The sequence below is a fragment of the Typha angustifolia genome, chromosome 8 (assembly GCF_048772165.1).
Source record: "Typha angustifolia cultivar Huaian chromosome 8, ASM4877216v1, whole genome shotgun sequence".
Classification (NCBI taxonomy): domain Eukaryota; kingdom Viridiplantae; phylum Streptophyta; class Magnoliopsida; order Poales; family Typhaceae; genus Typha; species Typha angustifolia.
Genome location: NC_133246.1, coordinates 11,874,177 through 11,898,776, shown reverse-complemented (window position 1 = coordinate 11,898,776; position 24,600 = coordinate 11,874,177). Strand labels below are relative to the sequence as shown.

The window sequence follows — 24,600 nt, the reverse complement described above, 5'->3', positions numbered from 1 at the left end:
TTCTAATTTAATTAATAGGTTTACGAGGACATCTATGTTATTTTGGGTTAATTAACGGCCGTGTAGGCTAAGTTGCTTAATTTTTCTAATAGTAGACTAACAGAAGGGTTACATTGAAATTTTTTTAAAATTTAGGAGTGACATTGTAAACTGAAAAAAATTTAAGGAGTCTCCATGAAAATCAAGTATATATTATAGAGCAAAAGAAAGTATGGTAATTTAAATGCACAAAAAGTGGTCTCCCGAACTTCTTTGAAAAAATGCACATAAAGTACCAAATCAAAGAAAATAGGAAAATGAAAGCAGTTCAAAACGGGTATTCTCACGTAGAATTTGAAGATTTATAAAACGCCAAATTGATTTATCACACACCGCTAATGTAATAACATAAAAATAAAGCATAAAATGGTAAATACAAACACAAGATACTTATGTGATAAAAAACTTTAAACTCATATAAAAAAAACTATTAATCATGATCAAATCATTACAAATATAGTAGTTATAAAAAGTTTATCGTATCCACATCGATCTCCGACTCAACCTATAACAACTTACTAGAACCTACGATGAAATACTTTTTGTGATTAGTATCCAATCTCGATTACCCTTAATGCTGACGCTGCCGTCTCAGTAACCCTTGAAACGAAATCTCATATGATATGGAAAGGACAGAGATGTATGGAATCAATTAAGCACCCTCGTCTCGGACTCTCTTGAAGCCTTGAGATGATCCTAAAGTTGGCTCCCGAGGATGACAGATGAGATGCCTAGAGTTAGGTTGAAATCCTACTAAAGACTTTGCATCAATATTTCATAAACACCCCTTTAATAACAATGCAGATTGGATTAAGAAAGACTGCAAGCTATGCAGGCATTCGAATGCTCTATAAGTGCATTCAAACACACCCGAAGGACCAAAAACGATCTTCATTCGTTGGAACCCTTAAAGAATGCCTAGTAGTCATGAAAATCTTTGTTCAAATGCATTCTAACAACTTTTGAGTGGTTAAAACTGCATCTTGAAATCGTTTTATTTTTCTTCGAATATCTTGTTGACTTCGCTCTCTACATTTGCACCAATGCTTACACATAAAATTTAGGTTCTTTTATAAGTTTTGATCACATTGCCACTTATGAAAACCTTACATTCTCCTCATCTGACAAAATATAAATCAACACTCTTTATAAGATCCTAACATAGCATTGCACAAGTGTCAAGTGAGATACAAATAATATTTGCAAATCGTCAACCAATACCAACGTGAAATTCATGTATTAATTATATAAATGAAATATATGTATAAAAAGTAATATGTTGGCATGCATGATACCACAAGTTAGTTTAAATCACTCTCTCTCTCCCACTTTTTAATTATAAATAACAAAGAGTGCAATCATGGAGGAGAAAATCACAAGAGGGAATGCTCCCCTCAATATCATAATCCTCACTCTGCAAACATCATTATGCAATGAAACGAAACAATCTAATTTCTAAGAATTTTATATTGAGTTTGTATTTTCAAAGTCTCATCTCAAAATTCCAAATCTGATTCAAATAAATTCAATCTTTTCGTTTCCGGAAGAAAAATCACAAGTTTCCAGTATTTTTGACAAGCATAAATCATCCATGAAGTTAATTTCAAATGTAGGTCATCACAAATTTACTCCAGCAAGGTACTAAACACATGAAGTTAATTTCAAGATAGAACTAAACATAAAAGAAGACAGTACTGAAGCCCAATATTAAAAGAAGGTACATGTTAGACTTCATTGCAGAACTTAACTATACTGAAGGAGAACGCAATGTTCAGAGAGTAGAGTTACAAATAGTACTCATGAGACACCTGCAATCATTCTAGTAGACTGCAATTACAGACAATATGAACAATGGGGAAAAGAATGAACGAACTTCATGATTTATCTATGCATTCATCAGATAATAGCAGTCATTCTCAAGAGATAACAATCAAAGCCAGAAGACCAATGCTTTTGTTCTCTAAATCAAGTTGTGCAAGCTTTGGTATCTAAATTTATGGCAAATTCGTACATGATAAATGTCCAACAAACTAATGGCATAAATAACATGAGAACAGGTTAAAGTAAAATTTTGGCACTTCCAATTTAAAGACCAAACTGATGGCATTCTTACACCATCACAAGACACAGAAACATTAATATCAACCAGCTCTCAGGAAATTATCCTTGACAACGAGGAATACAAAAATCTACCCCATTGATGATGCATAAATATTCCAGCAGGGCAGTTCCAATCACTGGGGCTTTTCTTCAGCTTTTTTTGGCTGTAAAAAGAAATATATATATATATTTAGTGAAGAACAACACGAACATGATAACAGCATAAAGAGAAAGTTCTGCCTTATATCACCATGTCAATATAATAGAACAGAATTACAGAATCAATCAAAATAATTTAGTCAAGAGGAATATATCAAACTCAGATTCAATTTTAACCAAGGTTCCCATTTTTTGGCCGATCTCAATCCTAGCCAAAACCAGCCGGTTGGCTGGTTTCCGCTGAGGTATCGACCGATCCCGGTTGAAACGTGTCAGATCCGAGACATCAATAATCCAATACTTGACTCTCTTTCTCTCTCTTCTCTTTTTTTTCTCTCTCTCTCTCTCTTTCTCTTTTTCTCTTCTTTCTCATCTCGTCCACCAGCGATCAAGTAGATCTCTGGTGACCTCAACCTTCTACGGCATTTTCCGACGAAGATCCAACGACCTTGAACTCCGGCGACCTCAGGTGAGTTTTTTTTTTTTTTTCAATTTCTAATTCCTCTCATTCCCTCTCTCTTTCTCTTCATGCAGTGAAGCAGCAGTAGGTGCTGCGGTGCACCTGCTGCTGCTGTGGCTGTAAAGAATAGAATATAGGAGAATGAAGTTCTGAAATCAATTATAGTGATACAGTTCATTCTCATAGTTTGTAGAAGCAAAGTCCCGCATTTCCTCTTTATATGGAACAAGAAGACATAGAGGAAGATGTGAAGTTCATGAATAAAGCTGTAGTCCATAATTACTAACATATACCCTGTAAATGCTTAAATAGAAATATGCATGCTATTTTGAAGAAAGTTCCACGCAAGAAACTTCTAATGTACAAAGGGCAGGAAATATTTCATATGGTTCAATTTTCATTAATGTCTGGTCTGGTCCTGCGTATTTACTATTCCCAGATAGAACATTGCAATTTCCCAGATATGGCCAGAAGCACCCTTTGAATAAATTAAACTTAAACAGAATCTACTAGAAATGTACAGAAAGAAATGACTATTCCTTCTGATTTTTTGGTTTCAAAGTTATTTTTAATCTAAACTAGAATGCACTCAATAAGCCTATGTTGGCCAAGAGCAAGGTGTTCCAATCCAATTTTAATTTGCATTCTCCAATGTCTATCTTCTACAATCAACTTGCTCTCTTGAAGCTCAAATGGACAACCCATGATATGAATTGTACTGTCAATAACAGGAGCAAACTCACCTGGTATAACTTCTCAAGGCACCTTAAAATTATTCAAAATAAAGTTCACAGTTTTTGACCCATCATATGAACTAAACAATAAATCATGTGATAAAATTGGTTGACCCATCTAACACAATTATTAATTAAGTAATCTTCGTGTTTCCATTACAAAACCACTTTAACTCAAATCAACCCATATTAGTCGAACAGGTCTTGTTCTTGCCATGTTTCTATCGTGATCAGGGTCATCTTCACATCATGTTCAGATCAATATATTTAAAATATGATAATGCAGGCAATAAATGAGTTATGATTAAGCAGGTTCATCATGTAGCATATTTAATAAATGGTCAGCTTTGTTCATAAACATCCAACTCAATTATTAGATAAGTTTCACACAGTCATACAGAATATTATGTAGTCAACCCCACACAAACACATCTTAACTCTAGTATCCAGTTAAACACCTCTAATGTTGAATCAATGCAAAATATTATTCTTTATTAAATCAGTCCTAGCTGTGGATGTTCTCAGAATTAATAGCTGAAGTCAAGAAACCCAAAAGAATGCCTCCACTCGTTCCATTCTAGATGCCACCACAGTTCTCATTAGATCTTCATTATCGAAGCCTCCCAAAGCAACACAAAACATAGAGACATAATTATTTATTCTTTCAGCTATGTCGTGTGGAATCATTTAACGGAAAAACAACTTGCTCAAAATTATAGGAAATTCTTTTCCTTGTGTTGTGGAAAATGTAACTGATTTTTTACACTATTGTCTCAGATTACAAGGAATTCTTACTCAAAATTTCATCTGCAGAAACAACACTATGTAAGGGAATGCAAATATCAACCTATTACTGAAACAGTCTATATCTCAGTTTTCCTTTGCATCTTAGTTTCATCTACCTCTATTCCTAAAGAATTTAGGAGGGAAATCATGTATACTATTGTATATCTCATCAACAATATTCCATCTACATAACAGCTGGAAAAACTCCTTTTGAGCATCCTTAACAATCTCTTCCTTGATACTCTCATTTTCATATTTTTGACTTGACTTATTTTGTGCATCTCCCAAAATGTGAGTATAACAAATTAACAAATAAAATGGCTCTTTGTATTCGTAGCTTATGGTATTCAACAGAAGGCGTGTGGTTACTAGTTACAATCCACATTCTTAGATATTGCTTGTATCTCGGCATGTCCCAATTTGGGAGAAGATATGTTTGGTTTTTCTTTCTCAAGCTCAAAGCCTGCCACAATTTCTAGAAAAAGACTATATCCTTGTGCATATCTCCTCCATTGAGCATATTGCTTACCTTGTCATCAAAAGTCATCCAAAAGATATGCCACATTTCGATATTAAATATCCACACACTCTAGGACAGAGCCTCTGCAGATTGCAGGGTGTTAACAGATACTATGTGGGCTGATATCTTTCCTTACTAGTACTATACCATTACTGTAGCACATTTCTACTTACCATGTAGAATATAGAATATAGAAGATGCCACAGAATAAAGACTATTCCTAACCTTGTGTATCCTGTACATCTGGTTCTTCCATAAATAAGGTTCTATTTAGTCGGATAGATAAGAAATTCCACTATTACTTCAATTTTCTTAGCAAAACCATCAAATCAGATTGAAACTTAACGTTGAAGTTATGGACGCAAAATTCTAAAATTTTAAGGATGATTCTACATAAACTTCCGGTCTATGTGCTACAAGAAAACTTGCCAGTAGTTGGAGTGCAAGAAGGATGTATTAATAACATCGTCAACAAGATAAGATTCCTCATCAAGCTTGTAGCACCAACAATCAGCGAATTCACTTGATTCCTGTAATCTCTATGGAAGCATGTCATCTAGTTGAATGATCACTCTATCAAGTACTTTAATCACAGTTCTTTAATATTAGTTTAACAAGAAACATATAAGCAAGCCATTTACTTGATCTTGGTCATTACATCAGTTACTTTTATCATACTGCTTTGTTGATATAAGTTTTACAAGCAGCAAACCGAACTTTATCTACATTGTACATACATATCTAGTCTTTGTATTTCAGAAAATATTTGTTATCATCAGCGTTCTGTGATCACCATTAAAATATTGTTTCCCAATAGCGTGAAAGTATAGAATGTCTTTAGAATAATTTCGTTACAACTTTGTATCAATTTATTTATTAGACAGAGGAGACTTGGTACCAAACAACAAGCTTTCTATGTGGAAATTTTATATTCTGACACTCTCTCATTTTCTTCCGGGCTAAAATATTTTGATAGACCTAAGAAATAAATTTAATTTAAATTAGTGGAGTTTTATATTTTCAGATAAAAAGGCATGACACAAGGTTTAAATCCAGGACCTCTCGGTCTGATACCATATTAACTCACCATCTATTTTAAAAGCTAAAGCCTTTATAAACGGTAGTTTCTATACTTTAGATTCTAATACATGCCCCGCAACTTGTCTGGCTAAATGAGCAATTGAACTGGAAGAAATGAGGCGACGTAAAAGCATTCCATGTGCAGGGTCTCAATTACTTTGCAAAGAAACTAGCATGCCCAGAACTTGTATGACGAAATGCTCAAACGAGATTCCAGTCGAAGGAGTACATACCTTTGTACCAGGGAAAGACTGGTGGATCTCTTCCTCGGGGATAAGAACGGGCCATGACTCGCCGGCCTCGCGGAACATCTGCTCGGTCTCGAGGAGCTGCCCGCGATCGAGGATTTGCTGGCGGATGACCTGGGCGGGTGTGTCGACGGCATCGATGGCCTCCTCAACGCCGTTGACGTAGGTGACGACGACGCGCGGCACGGCGTCGTCGGTGCGACGCTGCAGCTCGACCGTGCACGCGGGATTCGACTCCTTCGCCTTGCGGGCGTTGCACTGCGCGAGCAGCTCCACGCACGCCGCCTTGCGAGGATCGAGGGCGTTGTACTCGATCCGCACCTTGGACAGAAATTTCAGCATCCTCCTTTGCTCCCTCCTTTTCTTTTCTCTAGATCTCGAGTCCTTTTCTCTTCCCGCAACGCTTCTCTTCTCCGAATGCTTGGGTAGGAAATTCGAACGGAGGGGGTGAATAGGTGAACGGAGATGGGACAGTGCACTTATTGGGGAGTTTTTGACTAAACTAGATTTAGTTTTTTTTTTTTTTTTCCCCGAAATAGAAAGTTACCCAAACTTATTACTAAATAGACGGTAACAGATCAGTGATTTTACTGCAAGACAATTTTTTTCTTTAATTGTCAAAAAATTAAGTTAAAGGATTTAAATACATAAAATGTCAAAATGAAGCCAATTCATTCAAGCTTGATGGGGGTCCAGACTTGAAATTAAGTTTAAATTTATTTCTAGCATCCTCCTCTGATGCTCTACGATTCCAAGCGTCCAATCCTTTTGCTCGATTCCTCCACCTCCACTCTTCCATTCTACAGCTCCACCTCCATTGCTCTACGGCTCTAAGCTTCATCACATCACTCCACCTCCACCAATCCTTACACCTGCATAAACCAGCTCTTGTCGTTGGCCCATAAAAATAAGGAATATTGATTAAAAAAAAAACATTCTGCATTTTGCTTTTTAAAATATTACACCCCATTCTATTAGTATTTATCAATCAACCCCTTCATTCATCATGAATTTAATCCTCATATAAACACTCTAATATTAGTTTTTTTAACCGAAGGTAACCATATACATTAGCTAAATTAACTGATGTAAAAGGACCAATATACTCCTGAATAATATATTCCTATCGAACTCTCTCTCTTCGCAAAAACTAGCACTCCGCAAAAATACCAGAAAACCCTCTTCTCTTCGTCAAAACTCTTGGTTGATCTCTCTTATCTAGCTGCATTCGTATATCAATCAGAGTTCAATCGTTGATCTCTATTCTTCTTTTAAGGCCAAGGCTTGTTGATCTCTCTTCTCCTCTCTTTCTCTTTGTTGTGGCAAAGCTCTAATTCTATGATTGAAGGACACATCGAGGAAGGCGACCGACGATCACAGTAAGCTTCCTTCAAATATGATCCTTTTTAAATGCATTACTTCATATCAGGCCTTTTGTCAATTTGTTTAATTACTATAGCATGAAGTTTCTGTATGCCTATATTAAGACAATAATAGTTTAAAAATTTGTCCATATGTTTGTATGCATTTGCTGCAGAAGAATTTAAAGTGCATTTTTAATTAGTAAACTGCAGTATAGTGTTAAGTGCTTCTCTTAATCAGTCAATTATAGTAGAACTTTAAATGCATTATAGTAATGCTAAAGCTAGTAAAATGGAGCCCATTACCTTATGAACCACTGCCATGAAAGACAAAGTTGAGAATTTTTTAATAACTGTAGCATTTGTTATTGACAACTGCTATATATATATATATATATATGCCTTTATTGAGACAATGGAGCTCATCCATTTGTCCACATATTTGTTGCTTTTAATTAGTCATATTAGTAGTATTTTTAAAAGCATATGTTTGTTGATTTTTCTCTCTATAGATGAGAAAATATTTCAACAATAAAACTATGCTGTGGGGGTTCTTGTAAGGTGAATTTAATTACTTCCTATCCCAAAAATGTTAATAAATAGTAACATATCTTTGTAATTTATCATGATTATGCATAGTTAATTGATTTTGTGATTATATACTTAAATTTTTCAAAATAAATAGTAATTTCCATTGCAATTATGATATAAGACAAATCCTTTGATGGCCATATGTATAGGATAGCGAACAATGACAAGAAGTACTAAAAATGCTGATGAGATGAATTGAATAGCATATCTATCAAATAAGAGAAAAATTGCAAATAAGGCACTAACTGAGACAGAGGTAGAGATAGTAAATAAGATAGTGATGTAAATCGGATTACATCAAATCGTATCATGAGGATATTACGCTCCATGAATCAAGTCTATTTATCTTTTAATTGATTAATGCTTATGTAAACCTTTAAAACAAGTTTAGTTAAGTCATATAAATCATTAAGATAAGTTCAATTAAGTTATATAAGTCATTAAGATAACTTTAGTTAAATCATATAAGTCACTAAGGTAACTTTATTTAAGTTATATAAGCCTCTAAAATAAGTTCGAGTCATATAAACCTTTAGAGCTAAATCTGAATAGAATTCATTTTTTCTTTATTATACACCAATAAGTCCCTCTCATGGAGACTATTCCATGCTCTATTAAAAATGCAACAAATGGGTAACAATACAGTGGAGCTATTTGGACACAAAATAAAATTTAACTAGTTGTTGAAAATTGATGACTCATTAATAGGTATTCTACTCAATACTTAAAGCAAAGCAAAATTAAACTTGTTGATCCTAATCGAGCTAGCGGAGCTAAGTTATATTTATATGCTTGGCATGGCTCACTAAGCTAAACAAGCAAATCGAGCTAAACTTGAGATGGCTCGAATTCTTTTCTAGCCTAGCAAGAATCTAAAGATATTCAAGGGTGTCAAAATAAACGAACAGCTTGAGCTTGGCTGAGCTAATAATTATCGAAACTCAATTTTTTAAGTAGAGTATGTAAATTTAATTGACCAGAACCAATAGAAACAGATCCAGGAGTTGGAAGGCTGGGCTTCTTTTAACTCTTAAACTCTAATTAACTTTCAACTTATCTCCCCCTTCTTGCCCAACATTTCTCTCTCCCAATCCCAATCCCAATCTTAAATTTTTATAATGATGTTATTCCAAATTTTCTCTCATATTTCCCCTTCTCTTGTAGCCCATATGTGCATAAAAGCAGTGGATAGTTTTGTAAATTTAATTGACCCACCCCTAAGAATTATCTCTTTTTTTTTTCTATTTTAGATTAGAAAGCATATTTAGATTAGTAAGTCAAGATCATAGTTTCTCTACTCTAGGTTAGAAATATTATTACAAATCATTCCACACAGAAAGCCAATTACAATTATTCCATTGATTTGACTCAAATTATATTAAAATTTCTTCCTCTCTCCTACTGCCAACTTATGTCCTTCCACAAACAAAAAATTCAATTAAAATATTTCCAGTCATTCTCCTCTCTCCTGCTACCTACATATTTTATTGTATATTTACAAGTATGCAGTGCACACCTACAATAAAAATAATGCACACCTACTGTACATAGAGTATTTCAATTTAAATCCATATATCAATTCAAGGTATTTTTAATTATTTTTCACTTCTTACTTATGCTTTACTTCACTTTATGCCATATTAGAAGTAATTATTATATCGCTATTTTAACTTATTAGTCAACATAGAATTAATTATTTCTAATTTTTATTTTATTTTATGAGTAATAAATAAGAATAATTATTCTAAAGTAAACATTATTTTCAATGAAGACAATATCGTGGAAAGTCTATTTTTTTAAGTCACTAAATTCCATCACTGATGAGCTTGAATTTTTATCTAAATTTACTCTTTAGTAGAGTGCTCAGTCTATTAAAACTCAAACTGTTTTTTACATAGTGCTGTGGTTGACCAAGCGAAAAGCTTGTCTCTAAAATTTCTACTTTATCTCCTCTATATTATTATGCTCGAGTGTTTACTAAGATACCTAGTTTAATTATTGTTCAGTCAGTAATACAATCAAGTGTGAGACTTATCCTTAAGGTTTATGTTATATTTCCTCTCTCTCTCTCTCTTTGTATCACTTTATAATCAGTTGCCTAAATTGAATGATATGATCTGTCTACAGACTTTCTTTAAAAAAATGTCAAAAATCCTAATGTTACATTTTTTTTACTTCGGAGGCATCAATTATATCATAACTCATAGAGCCTATCTATAGTTTATCAAGTCTTTATCTATATTTTTACAACCAAAGAACACTTCAAAATAATTACCCTCCTATTTCCTCATTTTCCAATCAAACTCTCTTTTTATTTTATAATAAATAGTTTAAATAAATTGATGGGTTAAATTATAAATAAATTAAATGAGTCAAGATAATAAATACAAGCACTACCTGTTTAATAATAGAGTTAGACGGGTTGGACAACTTGATCTCAAATTTAATTAGTCTAAATTCAAACTCATTTAAAAATCAAATTAAATTATTGTTGGGTCACTTTTATCACCCGTAATCTTATCCACCAACCATCTTTAATATTTGTTTTTGCCTGTATATGATATTGATTTGCCTAGTTTTGAAAGTCAGACAAAGAATCACTATATTGTAATCTAGACAAAGTCAAATTGATGAGTAGACAGAATCTATCAAAAATATAAATACTTTGTCTGCAAACGTGACAAAAAAGAGTAGGTGGGAGTAAAGGTAGCACCAATGTGGACAGATTGGTCTTATACATGTAATGGTTAGGCTTGGTGAGATACCTTACTATCAACATATAATATAGTATTGTACAAGCATATAAAATAAATATATATAAAAACATCAAGAAGTTAAGTATTGTCCATGGAACAATTACTATAAACATATAATATAGTATCGTAGCTCAATGATTGAGTTTTACTAATTTAAAATAATAATATTTAATTTTCATCGTAAATATTGAAGCCAATATTTAGTAGATTTTTTTATTAAATATTATTTGTATATAGTTTTAAATTTGTTATGATATATTTCTTAGAAAACTTGTTATGATATATTTCTTAGAAAACTTGTTCAAGTTATCTAATCTATATATTAAGAAGTTAGTAATTCTTTTTATACCAAAGCACTATTTGCATGTGCATGGTTTGAATTAGTTATGATCTGTGTCTTAAAACAGGTTTGTTTAGTTATTCAACCGATATATCATAAAAGACTAGCCCCTTTAACCTATGAGCTTGTGATCGCTAAAAATAAATAAATATTGTAATAGTCTTAGTTTTTTCTTTGCTGTAATATTATTTGAGACTTCTAAACTAAACTCCCTTTCTAGATTGCTTGGCTATCTTATTTTCTTGAGCTAAAGATCCCTATCATCCAAAATAGAAATCCAACACAAGAAGCCATCCTTTCGCAATCAATTGTTGGAAGGATCTCTTTTAGGTGACAGGTAACTTCATTGGCTCATAAAAAAAGGCAAGAAAACTTATAAATTTGGTAGAGAATCGAAGTGAATATGATAACTAAGTACACAATCTATTTACTATCTGTATTTGAATCCAATCTAAAGAAAAAAAATGATTACATACATAATTTTACCACTATCTAATTTATATCCAGTCCCCCTCCTCTAATCCGCCATGTGCTTCCTTACGTAAAGTTGCCCTCATATAATATGCTCATGAGAATCAGAGTTACCCACAATAGCATCATAATCAAAAACCAAAAAATTATAGAAACAAAAAGGGAGTTTGCGAGCCACAACAAGTTCATCAATAATACTTAAGCGAGGAGAGTTTTTGAATACAAAATATACCAAGAGAATAAAAACTCAAATGAAGCCTATTACGAGATGATTTCCCTATTTTAGTGTTCAACCTAAAGAGCATTAACTATTTTTTGGAGTGTCTTACATTAGACACTAGGATGTTGTGGTAGTCTTAACGACAAGACTAAAATAAATCAATTAAAATTCAATTAGGGTTGGCCTGCATGCCATACCTGCATTTGGGTCTGAGGTATAAAATATAGTTGGCACATTTGATATAGTTGAAATCATTTCAATATTTGTTGTTCGAGAAAAACACTCGGGGAAATGGTCGATTTCCACCAAACATGTGGACAAGATGGCTCTAGAGATGCCCTAGCAGGCTCCACCTCATAAACCTACGAGTAAATAACTAGGAGAGATTGAAAAACTACAGTTGGAGCATTTTAATGGTAGTAACTATAAAATTAAAATAGATTCGCCCTAAGTTTGACCCCACGAATCGCATATAATAACTTGTAAAGACTAGTAACCATTCCATTTACCCTCCTATGTTAGTATCCTTCCTTGTAGCTCCATGAGTCGATGGTTTATTCAAAATTGATCTAGTAGCTGGTGAATAATTGATCAAAGAGTAAGCAATCACTAGTTTTAAGGATTTCCTTTTCCCAACCTGCACAACTACTACAAAATAAGTTAAAACAAGTGAATCTAATACCCCAAAATGATCTCCTCTACAAGAATAGCCAATCCGTGTCATTTACTAAATATAAGGAGAGCCTAATATGTAACAAGTATCAACAATCTAAAGCATGGTAATGTATAAGAGAAACACATAGCATACACAATATGTATAATGTAATTACACCCAATATGATATAGTACATAATATAGCAAGTCAATAAGTATGGCATATATCATGCATATGCATATACTAACTAGCATGGCTCCATCTTCATGCGATTAGACTTCCCTTATCATGCTTGAGTCCACCTTTACCTCCGACACTAGGCTCACCGACCATCACCCATACTAACATAAAATTAGCGCTTCCAAGTGGCTCAAGAATTGCATCACACCGGTCCAAGAATTAGATATCTCACTAAAACGTGTACTTAATAGATAGATAGTGTCTCACTAGTACAGGAGTTTGGCTTTTTGCCAAAAATTATACTTAACATGTGAATGTCATCTCACCAATCTAAGAATTTAACGTTTCATCAAAACTTACGCTTAGAATCTCTATAAGTTAAGAAATATCTTCTCAAACCTCTCACAAATATATGAAAAAAAACTTAATTATTGAATAAGAATGTCAACATATCTAAATCAAGGGTCTAGTACATATTTATAGTTTCTCTCAAGATGTTACCAATCTTAGAAAAATAAACTGCTAATTATTTTAAATAACTCTAAAAGATTAAATTCTAATTTTAAAACAAATCTAAACATAACTTTTAGTAGGACTCTAAAAAATAAACTTAACATGGATTTTAAAAAATAAATCTAAATTTAATTATAACATAATCTAGGGTGAATGTTTGAAAGATCGAACCTGTAAATTTTCTGTATCACTAAAAACTACCCTAGCAATTGAATTTTTTGTCCAATACTCGACTGAATAGCTGATTAAATGCTTATCGTCGCAGACTAAGAGCCTCAGTCATCGGGCCGATAAGCAAAAACATCACTCCCACCTGACGTAGGTGCGAGTGTCCACACCACTAAGCCACTGGCTTAGTAAAGATGCTTTCAAATTGTGCCAACCGGTACTACTAAGTTTACGTTATCCTCTCATCATGCATCCTACTTTATTACCACAACGGGTTCAACTCCTACCTGCAGTAGTATAATAGTTCGTCTAAGTCCGAATTACAACATGCCTAGTTGTTTGAGATCTATAGGCCTCATGGCCATAAATAAGAGGTATATCATAAACATTATCATAGAATAAGTAAACATCACCGTAAGAAAATATGTTATTATGAACCCAGAATCATCATGAACAGGTAATGTTAAATTTATATATTGTGTAGTGATGTAGTAAATCTACTATATCATCCATGTGAGATATTTTATATAGTGTAAGTCTATTACTTCTAGAAAAATAACGAGAAGCAAGAGAAAATCGCTAATTTCCTAAGTAAAGATGATGCTTCTCATTAATCACAGTTTGCTCCAACCCAGGAGAGATAAATGGTAAAGCTTTGTTAATTTATCAAAATTAAAATGTCCAAAGTATAACATAAAAGCAGAGAAGGAAACGGAAGGGAGTGTTGCTCATACTCTAGCCCCATGAAGTATAACATAATATCACTTATATATCCTAAAGAGAAAAATACATCATAAATTTAGTTACTCTGTTAGCAAAAGAAAGTTAATTTTATAATAGAGAGATGTTGATTGAGATTAATGGGAGGAAGAGAGATTGAGAAAAATAAGAGAATTAAAAGCTTTTGGGAGGAAGAGAGAGTACGTGCGAAAGATTAGTCACATGGCACTCACATGATTATTCTGGATGGAAATACAAACGGTGTACTGATGGAGAATGACTAGATTGAGATATTTGAATAATTTAGGCCTTTAGGAGGGGATTAGTGTACTCTTTTTTTTTCATTATTACTTTGAGTGGTATAAATTAGATCAGACTAATAAAAACCTTTGTTTCGATTATAAATCAATTAACCAATTCGATAGTTTAATGTTACTAAATTTGAGTTGTTATAGAAAATTTAATAAACTTCTAAACGTATATAAAATAATATTAACTAGATTTTAAATAATAAAAATATAATACATATATCTTTGTTTAAGAATCGATGTTTAAATTCGATCTCTACTTTAGTTAAATATAATAAAAAAATATATGTATATTTTAATTAAGATAAGATAGTAAAATGCAATTAACCCAAATTATAACCATGGTTAACTACCGCACTCTATTTACACCATGTGCCTCAACCGACATGTCATAAGAGTAAATCAGACGGCGCCAATTAAAGTACTATTGTCTTGTCTGTAGAAGTTAAGATCCTTACTATTAGGAAATTATTTTTTGTTTTAATTACTCCAATAACATAGTCAAGGTCCCTTCTCTTCCTGCTAGGTGATGGGCAATTTGATTCTTTTAAAATACTTTATTAAAATGACCATGGAATCAGTAGAAATACTTTTAATCAAGCCATGCCAACATTGAAGAATTCAAAGTCTACACAAGCACAGATAATAGAGAGAGAGAGAGAGAGAGAGAGAGAGAGAGAGAGAGAGAGAGAGAGAGGAGGGAGAGAGAGAGAGTACAGAGGAGGGAAGAAGAGAACATCCAATGCAAAAGGTAACCTTGCTCTGGTTTTTCTCAATCACCTTCTTTTTATCTTATTAGCTATCTCTCCTTGTTTATACGATGGTAGCAATTCAATTGTGTGATATTGATCACCTTGCAGGTTGAAGGAGGGTAGTTTTGTGGGTTTCAGCATGGCCAGATCACAGAAGCCATCTCTGTTAAAATCCAGGAGATGGGTTCGATTTATGGTGATCATTCTCTTTGCTGTGATGTTATTTGAGAGCTCCAAACTCCACTTCAGGATCGCTTTGCTGCCTCCCTTTCCTGATTTGAAGTTCTCCATCATCCAGAATACAAGTCCACCGCAAGAAGCCGCCGCCACTTCTTTGCCACTAAGTGCTGGAAAGCTCTCTCTTGTAGGTGACACAGGTAGCTTCATTGACTCATCAAAAAGCGAAGGGACAGAGAGAATTGATGGAGAATCTGAGAATGATGACGAGAGTTTTACGTCGAAAAAGCTCATGGAATCAGATGGCTATGTATCAGAAAGCGTTGGCAATTCTTGGATGGTACTGAATGGTGATAGAGGATTTAATTCGACATCCGACGGCGAGGAAGTAAATATCGACATGAATCAAGTCGATACCTCTCTGTTGGCGTCTACCGACATTGTTTCTTATGATAATGAGCATGTAGAGGAGAAGTTGGGTGTGAATTCAAGTGATCATTTCATGGCTGTGGCATTTAGTGCTCCATCAGGAGAGCAAGCAATGGAAGTTACGTCTGGATTGCGAGAAAATAACACACCTCTTAAGGATGAGGCCACTATTTCTAGTGAAGCTAGTTTTTCAAACAGAGATAATAATGCTACGTTAGAAATTACTGTTCCTCCGAAGAGGAAAAAGAATAAAAAGAAGTCGGTAGTGCCCCCAATTTACATATCAGAAATGAATCAACTACTACTTAGGAATCGTGCTTCATATCGATCAGTGGTAAATGCTTCAATTTTTTCTTTTTCCTTTTCTCTTTTCAGCTTGACGGTAGTTCGATGATAAGTCATGCTTTTGTCTTGATTGCAGAGGCCTCTATGGCCTTCAGCACCAGATCGCGAGATTTTAGCTGCAAAGGCAGAGATTGAGAATGCAGCTTTAGTGAAGGAGGATAGGGAACTTTACGCACCTATATATCGAAATATTTCCATGTTTAAAAGGTAGATTTTTGAAATTAATATTGCAATTTATTATCATCTGTTGTTGCAACTGTTTGAACTGAAGTATATATGTCACAGTATGTTGAAGTAAGAACTCCATTAATTTCCTCAAGGTAATCCGTTATGCTAATAGTCTGATCTCTGTAATCCTGCATCGAAGAAGATAATATGTACTTGAGCACACAAAAGTTATTAGATATTCAGATTCTGAACAGTCTACTTCTATATTAATCTTTCTGCCTTCTATAAGATTGCAACCAATTGCATATTACCATCATAGTTCCTTGTACCATATGACAGCCAATTCTAACAAGTATTATTTGCAGGAGCTACAAGTTGATGGAAGAAATCCTCAAGGTCTATGTTTACAAGGAAGGAGAGAAGCCCATTCTTCACCTGCCATTGCTCAAGGGTATCTATGCCTCTGAAGGATGGTTCATGAAGCAAATGGAGTCAAGCAAACGCTTCGTCGTAACTAACCCTGCGAAAGCCCACATGTTTTACTTGCCATACAGTTCTTGTATCTTGAGGTTTCACTTGTACCAACCTTCTACCCACAACATGGGAGACTTAGAATGGTACTTGAGGAATTATTTGGAGACAATCGCCGCGAAATATCCTTTCTGGAATAGAACTATGGGAGCTGACCATTTTCTTGCTGCTTGCCATGACTGGGTGAGCATACTAAACTTCAATCCTAAAGTAGCACGGCTAAAGTTGGATCACAGTTCATCTGAACTCTGATAAAATTTCCATATTGTTTCTATGTAGCATGCTTAGCAACTAAAACTTCATCAGTGAAATGACTTACAGTTTTCTGAAGTAGAACTAAGTCCATCTCTTTCCTGATTCATAGACATCTATATCTTATTCATTGGTAGTAAAATTTCCATTGACTACCTTTGTCTGCTTTATAATATTTCCACAGGCACCATCCCAAACTAAGAGAACCATGGAACATCCTATAAGAGCCCTTTGCTCTGCCGATCTCCACAACGGCTTCCAACTAGGCAAGGATATCTCTCTGCTGCAATCCGCTGTCCGTTATCCAAAGAATCCTCTTCGAGAACTTGGTGGAATGCCGGCCAACAGAAGGCCTACACTTGCTTTTTTTGCAGGAAACACGCATGGTGGCCTCCGCGGAAAGTTACTGCAGTACTGGGAGAACAAAGATCCTGACATGAAAATTTATGGGCCGACATTCCGGTGGATTAGAAGCAACATGACATACAAAATGTACATGAAGAGCAGCAAGTACTGCATCTGTCCAAGGGGCTATGAAGTTAACAGCCCAAGATTAGTAGAGTCCATCTTTTATGAGTGTGTTCCTGTGATCATCGCAGACAATTACGTGCCGCCCTTCTTCGAAGTATTGAATTGGGAAGCATTCTCTGTCATCATTCCAGAGAAGGATGTTCATAGACTGAAAGAATTGCTTCTTTCAATTCCAAGAGAAAAATATCGAGCATTGCAGATGGGTGTGAGGAAGGTGCAAAAGCACTTTCTTTGGCATAATAAGCCAGTGAAGTATGACGCATTTCATATGATCCTTCACTCTGTCTGGTCCAATAGAGTGTTCAGCATATGAAACAGATGATGGATGGAACTATTATTGTTGGAGAGAATGGTGAAGGACTAAGAGGCCATGTATCAATTTGTTTGGAAAGTATTTTCTCTCTTCCCAATACCAATTTGACATGGCCGATGTAAAGAGAATTAAGTTTCTACTGTAAGTAGAATATGGTCTAGTTCTTGAATCAGATCTTAGACATTTTTGTTCAAAATCCCCTTAACAGGTGGAGTCTAAACCACTAGTGAAGCAGCAAATACTGCTTTAACGTGTATATGTTGTTGTTGCCTTATCTCCCTAAGATAGTGAAGATAGATTTATTTTGCTTCTTTAAGACTGCATTGCCTTAATGGTTCAGAGTTCTAAAGAATATTTCTGCAACTGCGAGAAGAAGCATGCAAGCATTGGAGAAATTGGGAAATATCCCTTCTTATATTTGTCAACGAGATTGATCTTTAATTGCCTTTTTAAAAAAAAAAATAAAGTCTGTAGACCGATAATTAGCTTCAAGCAAGGTTACAATTTGATATATGAGAATAAAACGAGATAGGAAAATTAATTTTAATTTTTGGTTTTTATATAATTGCGATTGAATTTCTTAAAAGAAATATTATAATTGCCACTAAATGTTTTAACATATTAGAATTGCCTCTAAATTCTTTTTATTCTTAGAGTATTGCTAATATGTTTAGTTTTTTTAATAAATATTCATATAATATCCCTAAGAAATAACTATTAAAGTTAATAAATGCATGTAAACTACTAAACTACAATTTTTATTATAGAACATTCATCATAGATTCTTTTTTATCTTTTTCCTTGTATTATAATACCGGGTAAAACTAGATAGCTTTTTATTTTTTTTAATTAATTTACCCAATGATAAAATGATTTTTTTTCTTAATCTAAGTTCATTCAACTATAATTAGTTAGATTTTCCTGACAAGAGCAGCATTTTTTGGAAGACTTAAACTATTTGGTGATAATTAAAATATTTGAAAATTCTTCAATGAGAAATATGTAAATAGCCCTTTAATTTTCGAAGGGTCTCATTGAACATAAGTGTCTAGTGCCCCCAATTTATGTTGAGATACCACCACTATTGAAAATTTACAATGATGTAGAAGAGCTTTTCTAGGAGCAGAGAATTGAAAGAAAGAATAACATGGGCAAAAAAGAAAAGAAAAGAAAAGAAAAGAAAAGAGACATTGCAGCTCCGTTCCTAATCTTGCTTCTCGGAACAAAGGAAAAAGGATAAAAAATTTGCTGACTCTGGATATTTCCTTTCTGAATCATCTTTGCTCTCCCATCTGAAGTCACACACAGACTGGGATACTAAACCTCACAGGAAACGAATCGAACAATGAGACATTTGCAGGGTATTTTAGAAGTCTAGAAATATGCTCATTTAATTTGTCTACAACCTCTGCAAGCTTGACTGAATGGAGAAAGCTTACGGATCAAGCAGCACAACATTGCATCTAATATACTTAACATACCTGCATAACAAAATGATTGAAGTCTTCAAATTAGAAAGAATCAATGAATTGCTAAATGTCAGTATGTGGATATAAACTTACATACAGGATTTATCAGAGCCAAAAAAAGAAAAAGAAAAACTTTCACCTACACAAGCAAATCTTTAATTCCAGTCATATAGACCTGCAAACTTGAAGAAGAATAATTCTAACATCCTGTTGCTCATAACTCACCCTACGATTGACTTCCTTGGCTGGCGCTATCATCTGGTGGGCTAATGGAGATCCAGAGCAGCGACACTGTAATGGCTACAAGCCCAGCCCAGACATAAACAATGGTCGGCGTCCTCCCTCTTCTCCCCATTAACCCTTTCGCAAATGGATACATATGTGCCAGCACCCAAAAGCTGAAGAATATTCCACCAAGAAGCTTGCTCCACTGTGGTATCTCACTGTAGACAGTCCTGGAGAACCCGACGACGACAGCTACGAGGTTGATGACAATGATGGTGAGAGGTGGGATGAAGAGACTAGTCCATTTGATGATATAGAGGTCAGCGTAGATGTCTTCCTCGTCGTCTCCAGCCGACTTGGAGGTGAGAGTGAATGAGATCTCGATTCCGGCAACAACCTTGAGAAGACCCTGTTGTGCAAATGAAGACAGAGAGAGAATAAAAAGAATTTATGGGGTCAACATCAAGAAAGAGAACAAAAGAGAAGATTTGATGCTAGTGCTTGACTAAAGTAGACATCTTCTAAAAGCTCCCATTGATGCTACATCAAATCACCTGAAGGACGGCCGCAAGGTGGGCGCTGGAGCCACCGATGACCCAGAACTGCTCGTTGCGCCACCACTCCTCGAGGGCGATGCCGGACCACTTGACCTCAAGGAGGGAGAGGAGCATGAGTGTAACGGTAATGAGGAGGAGATAAACGAGGAAGGTGACGTTAAGAGACTGGACAATGAAGTGGCCGGAGAAGAGGGAGAGGGCAGGGAGCATGCAGTACACGACGAGGAAGATGGAGGTGAAGGGGTAGATGCCGACGTTGAGGTAGGCGATGCGCTGCAAGAATTTGAGACGAGGGGAGGCGAGGAGGGCGTTGTTGCGAGAGAAGAAAATCTCGACAGAGCCGGTGGCCCACCGGAGGACCTGGTGGAGCCGGTCGGTGAGGTTGATCGGGGCAGTGCCGCGGAAAGCATCGCGCTTTGTGATGCAGTAGACGGAGCGCCACCCCCGGTTGTGCATCCGGTATCCAGTCACGACGTCCTCGGTCACGGAGCCGTAGATCCATCCTATGCGTTGTCCCCACTCCGTCTTGTCCTCATACCTTATATTTGTTAGGGAGAGCTAGGATTCAACTTCTTTTTCTAACTGTTTCCAGCGTTCGGTGTTGCAAATAGAGAAAAACAAACAACATATTTGGATTAGTCTTACCAGCATGAGATAACCGAGACGGCCTCCGCCACCGTCGGCGCATCAAGCGGCGGACGCGGCACTAGCAATGCCCCCGGCGGTCTCCCATTCTTCACCGCCGGGTGATCAGCCAGCGGCCGTCCCTGAAACTCCGCCACGGCGATTGAATCCGTAAACATCGTCGAGTTTCCAAACCTCCTCGGCGCGTCGAGATCCGGGTGGTGCGCGAAGGGCTTCGCTTCCTCCCCCTCCTCGCCCAGCGGCACATCTGATGCTGCTCTCTTATGCTGCCCATATAGCCCCGAGTACTCATTCGCCCTCGGTGGGTTAAATCCATAGAGCGCGTACCTCCGAAAGAGACACCCAGTTCCCACGTACATAGGCCCCTGCAAACCATCGAGAGCTCGCATATTGCCGTCGAAGAACACCGTGTTGTGGTTTGCGTAGCGATCGGAGGGGTCGATCCCCTCGAACCGCTGCGGGAATTGGATGTAACATATCCTGTCGCCGCCGCGGTCCATCATGTAGCACATCCCTTCTCGAATTGCTAGAGAGTTATATATATAGTGATCACAATCGAAGTTTAGGATGAATGCGCCATTGGATAGTATAGCGGAGGCGCGAACGAGCGCGTTCATGGCGCCGGCTTTCTTGTTATGGTCGTAACCGGGGCGCTTCTCTCTGGAGACGTAGACGAACATGGGGAGGCGGATGTCGACGCCCGTGAAGTCCATGAACGGGTGTTCGCCCGGTGCGCCGTAGAGTGGATCGAAATGTGGGGTTTTTATCATCACTTGGAGGATCCCGGCGTGGTCTCCTTTGGAGTGGTCGGGGGATGGGGCCGCCCACGTGCCCGGCCAGTGGGTGCCGTCGGCCATCCACGTCGCCTTGACGATCTTGGATGGGTCGACTTCCTCCCCCTTGTCGCGCGCCATCTTCTTCTCGCGGAGCTCGTCGCGGGAATTGATCGAGTCCGAGCGGCGCCGAATGGAGTCAGGGAGGCCGTTGATTCGGACCTTGAACTCGTCGTACTCGCGCTTAATCCACCGGCGGTCCTTGACGAAGTCGGGGCGCTTCTTATTCTTAGTGGGGTCGCCGCGGATGGCGAAGTAGGTTTCCGGGTTGCGGGGCTCGATGGAGTGCTTGCGGCAGAAAGGGACCCACACCTCGGCGAAGGTGGAGGCCTCAGCCATTGCCTCGAAAGTGAGAAGAGCCGCGCCGTCGTCTGAGATGTAGACGGAGAGCTTCTCTACAGGGTACTCTGTTGCAAGGATGGAGAGGAGGGTATTGGCGGTGACGAGGGGTGGCTCCTTCTCAGGGTCGGCGGTGGAGATGAAGACATCGAGACCTGGTAGATCGGAGCGGCCGTGGGGGTTGCCAGGCGACGGCGACTCGAATTTATCGCGCAAGGCCGCGAGATCAGCAGCTCGATTGATGGGGTTGAGCTTAGGGAGCTGGTCCAGCAACCAGGAGAAGGCAAACCAGACCTCGCACACGATCGACAGTCCCCACAGCCACATCGCGTCCTCGTTCGGGTTCTGAATCCGCCACGACAAGAACAAGAAGAGCGCCACCAGCCGCACAAGTACCAACAGCCTGCACAAGAAAACATATCTTCCGGTCTCTCATACATTATCTCAGACAACTAACGGGCGTTGCATCTCGGTACATACCTATAAGGGCTTAGTATGGCGGCCGGTATCTTGATCTTCCTCGTAAGCGGCTTCCACGGCTTGTCCATGAAATCTGACATGCTCATTGGGACGCCGCTGTCGTCGTCGTACCCCGCGGCGTCCTGCGACCAGAAAGCGTTCCCGATCCCGTACGTCCCTTTCGTTTCGAACAGCCACCTGTTGTGGTCGAAGTCCCCCGTCTGGCTCCTCAACAGCAGTGACTTGGTCGAATTCATCATCGACATCTTCCTCTCCAGCTTCGAAGCCGTTCTCGGGAGGTCGTCGGGCTTGGTTGAGGCGGCGGTGGAGCGGGAGTTGGCAGCGGTGGCGGAAGCGGTGGAAGATGAGGTGGTGGTGGCGCCGTAGGGTTGGTTGTCGGGGGTGGGGGGCATGAGGACGGTGTAGTTGACGTAGTCATTGGGGCCGCCAGAGGAGGTGGAGGTGAGCTCCGAGGCGAGGCCGAGGTCGATGTCGTCGTCGCGGGAGAGGCTCACGATGCGGCCGCTCGACGTCCGCCGCGCGAACTTGATCGGCGGCTTTTTGGGAGATGACATTGTGGTACGTGTATGATTCTCTTCTCCTTCCCTCCTTTATGATTCAGAAATCAATTTGTGCTCTAGTTTGTGTATCCAGAGATGATATTTTCTGGTTGTCATGGGAGAGGGGAAGGGGAGAGTGGTGGAGGATGGAGGAGGAAGAGAGACAAAAGGTGGGTGGGAAAGGTTTGGGTGGTTGCATGGATGTGGTAGGATTTCTCGAGAGTGGTGTGGTGAGGAGGGAATTGCGAGACGGAAGTCATTCGATGAGCCGATAGTTGCGGGAGAGGGAGGGGTAGATTTTTGATCAAGTGCGACGAGTTTGTTTATATAATTTTTTATTTTTGAGTTTTTTAAATAATTGCCACTGAAATTATTTAAATATCATTATTATTATTATATTCTTTAACTATTATAATTGTCACCAAAATATTTATCAACATTTTTATTAGAATAAAAAATATTTTTTTATTCTTGAGCCAAAAGATTAAAATTGAATTGATTAATTTCAATTTGAGTCATACGCAAATTCATGACTATTTCAAATCAAGCTCAAACCAAACTTTTATATATGTAGTTATTTATTTATTAATATATAAATCGAGTGTAATTAAGTTTTATCCAACCAAATATGATTGAATCCCTTGATTAATTTTATAGTCTTAAATCCTTTTGCATCCAGTAATCAAAGGAGTCTTTGTTTCACATTATTGTATTAGAAAAAGTGGGATGCTTATGATCAATAACATTTCTACTATTATTTTATCATGTGTTTCTTATTAGGGATGTGTTTCTTATTAGGGATGTTGATTTCTATTGTTATTCTAAAATAAATAAATAGATTTGTGAATATATGTTTCGATAAAAGTATTTTTCATAATAATAGCTATTCAAACTAACTGTGTAGTTAGTTAGCTAGCATCCCTTCATATTTAACTTTCTTAACTATATTTTAGTTATCTAACTATCTTCACCTCTTAGTTATTGTCTTTTTATTTTCTATAAATTAAAGAGGGTGCTATTAATATAAGATATACCAATAAATTTTCTAATATTGAGAAAGTTATTTTGATTCTTGGAAAACCTCAATGCATAGTGTGTTAATATTAACTCTTGTTTAGATTAGAGATTACTTTTTCGGTTGCACCTTTATTCATGATAGTATTGTATCCCAAAAAGATATTGACTTCTTTATTTTCAATTGCAACTAACGGATGACAAATTTATTCACGAGATAAATATACCTTTACATAATCATTACACGAGTCTAGACATTTTGAATTCATTTGGCTCCATGATATTCTTTAGTTTCTAATATTTTTATAAGCATAAATTAATTGGTGATTTTAAATAACTATTTCAAGCGCTGCACTTTCATCCATGTTGTCGCATGATAAATTTGATCACTTTGATAAAATAACTATAAATAATAGAATGAGAAATTGAAGTTTGTCTTTATGATAATGAAATCTCATTATGTGATGGAAAATAAATATCCTATCTTAACCGAGAAATCCATTATAAAAGAGAAAGCTATAAAAAATGAGATGAGAATAATGTTCTATGATGTAGTACTATATCAACTAAAGTTTGATATGTGCTGTCACAT

At 36.8% G+C, this 24,600-nt stretch overlaps 3 protein-coding genes across 3 annotated transcripts; 1 reads left to right on the top strand and 2 right to left on the bottom strand.

The window, feature by feature from the left end:
• Nucleotides 1–1,930: 1,930 nt before the first annotated feature.
• Nucleotides 1,931–6,571, bottom strand: LOC140765389 (uncharacterized). The gene is made up of 2 exons (XM_073104448.1): nt 6,112–6,571; nt 1,931–2,303 (listed from the first exon to the last, which is right to left on the bottom strand). The coding sequence occupies exons 1-2, from the start codon at nt 6,466–6,468 to the stop codon at nt 2,274–2,276; spliced, it is 387 nt and encodes a 128-aa protein (XP_072960549.1). The 5' UTR covers nt 6,469–6,571; the 3' UTR covers nt 1,931–2,273.
• Nucleotides 6,572–15,112: 8,541 nt separating this feature from the next.
• Nucleotides 15,113–18,223, top strand: LOC140765321 (probable glycosyltransferase At3g07620). The gene is made up of 5 exons (XM_073104348.1): nt 15,113–15,160; nt 15,270–16,101; nt 16,189–16,319; nt 16,646–16,994; nt 17,248–18,223. The coding sequence occupies exons 2-5, from the start codon at nt 15,301–15,303 to the stop codon at nt 17,905–17,907; spliced, it is 1,941 nt and encodes a 646-aa protein (XP_072960449.1). The 5' UTR covers nt 15,113–15,160; nt 15,270–15,300; the 3' UTR covers nt 17,908–18,223.
• A 751-nt stretch (nt 18,224–18,974) lies between these two features.
• Nucleotides 18,975–23,261, bottom strand: LOC140765343 (cellulose synthase-like protein D1). The gene is made up of 5 exons (XM_073104384.1): nt 22,456–23,261; nt 20,804–22,378; nt 20,156–20,696; nt 19,602–20,010; nt 18,975–19,388 (listed from the first exon to the last, which is right to left on the bottom strand). The coding sequence occupies exons 1-4, from the start codon at nt 23,007–23,009 to the stop codon at nt 19,603–19,605; spliced, it is 3,078 nt and encodes a 1,025-aa protein (XP_072960485.1). The 5' UTR covers nt 23,010–23,261; the 3' UTR covers nt 18,975–19,388; nt 19,602.
• Between the last annotated feature and the right edge of the window lie 1,339 nt (nt 23,262–24,600).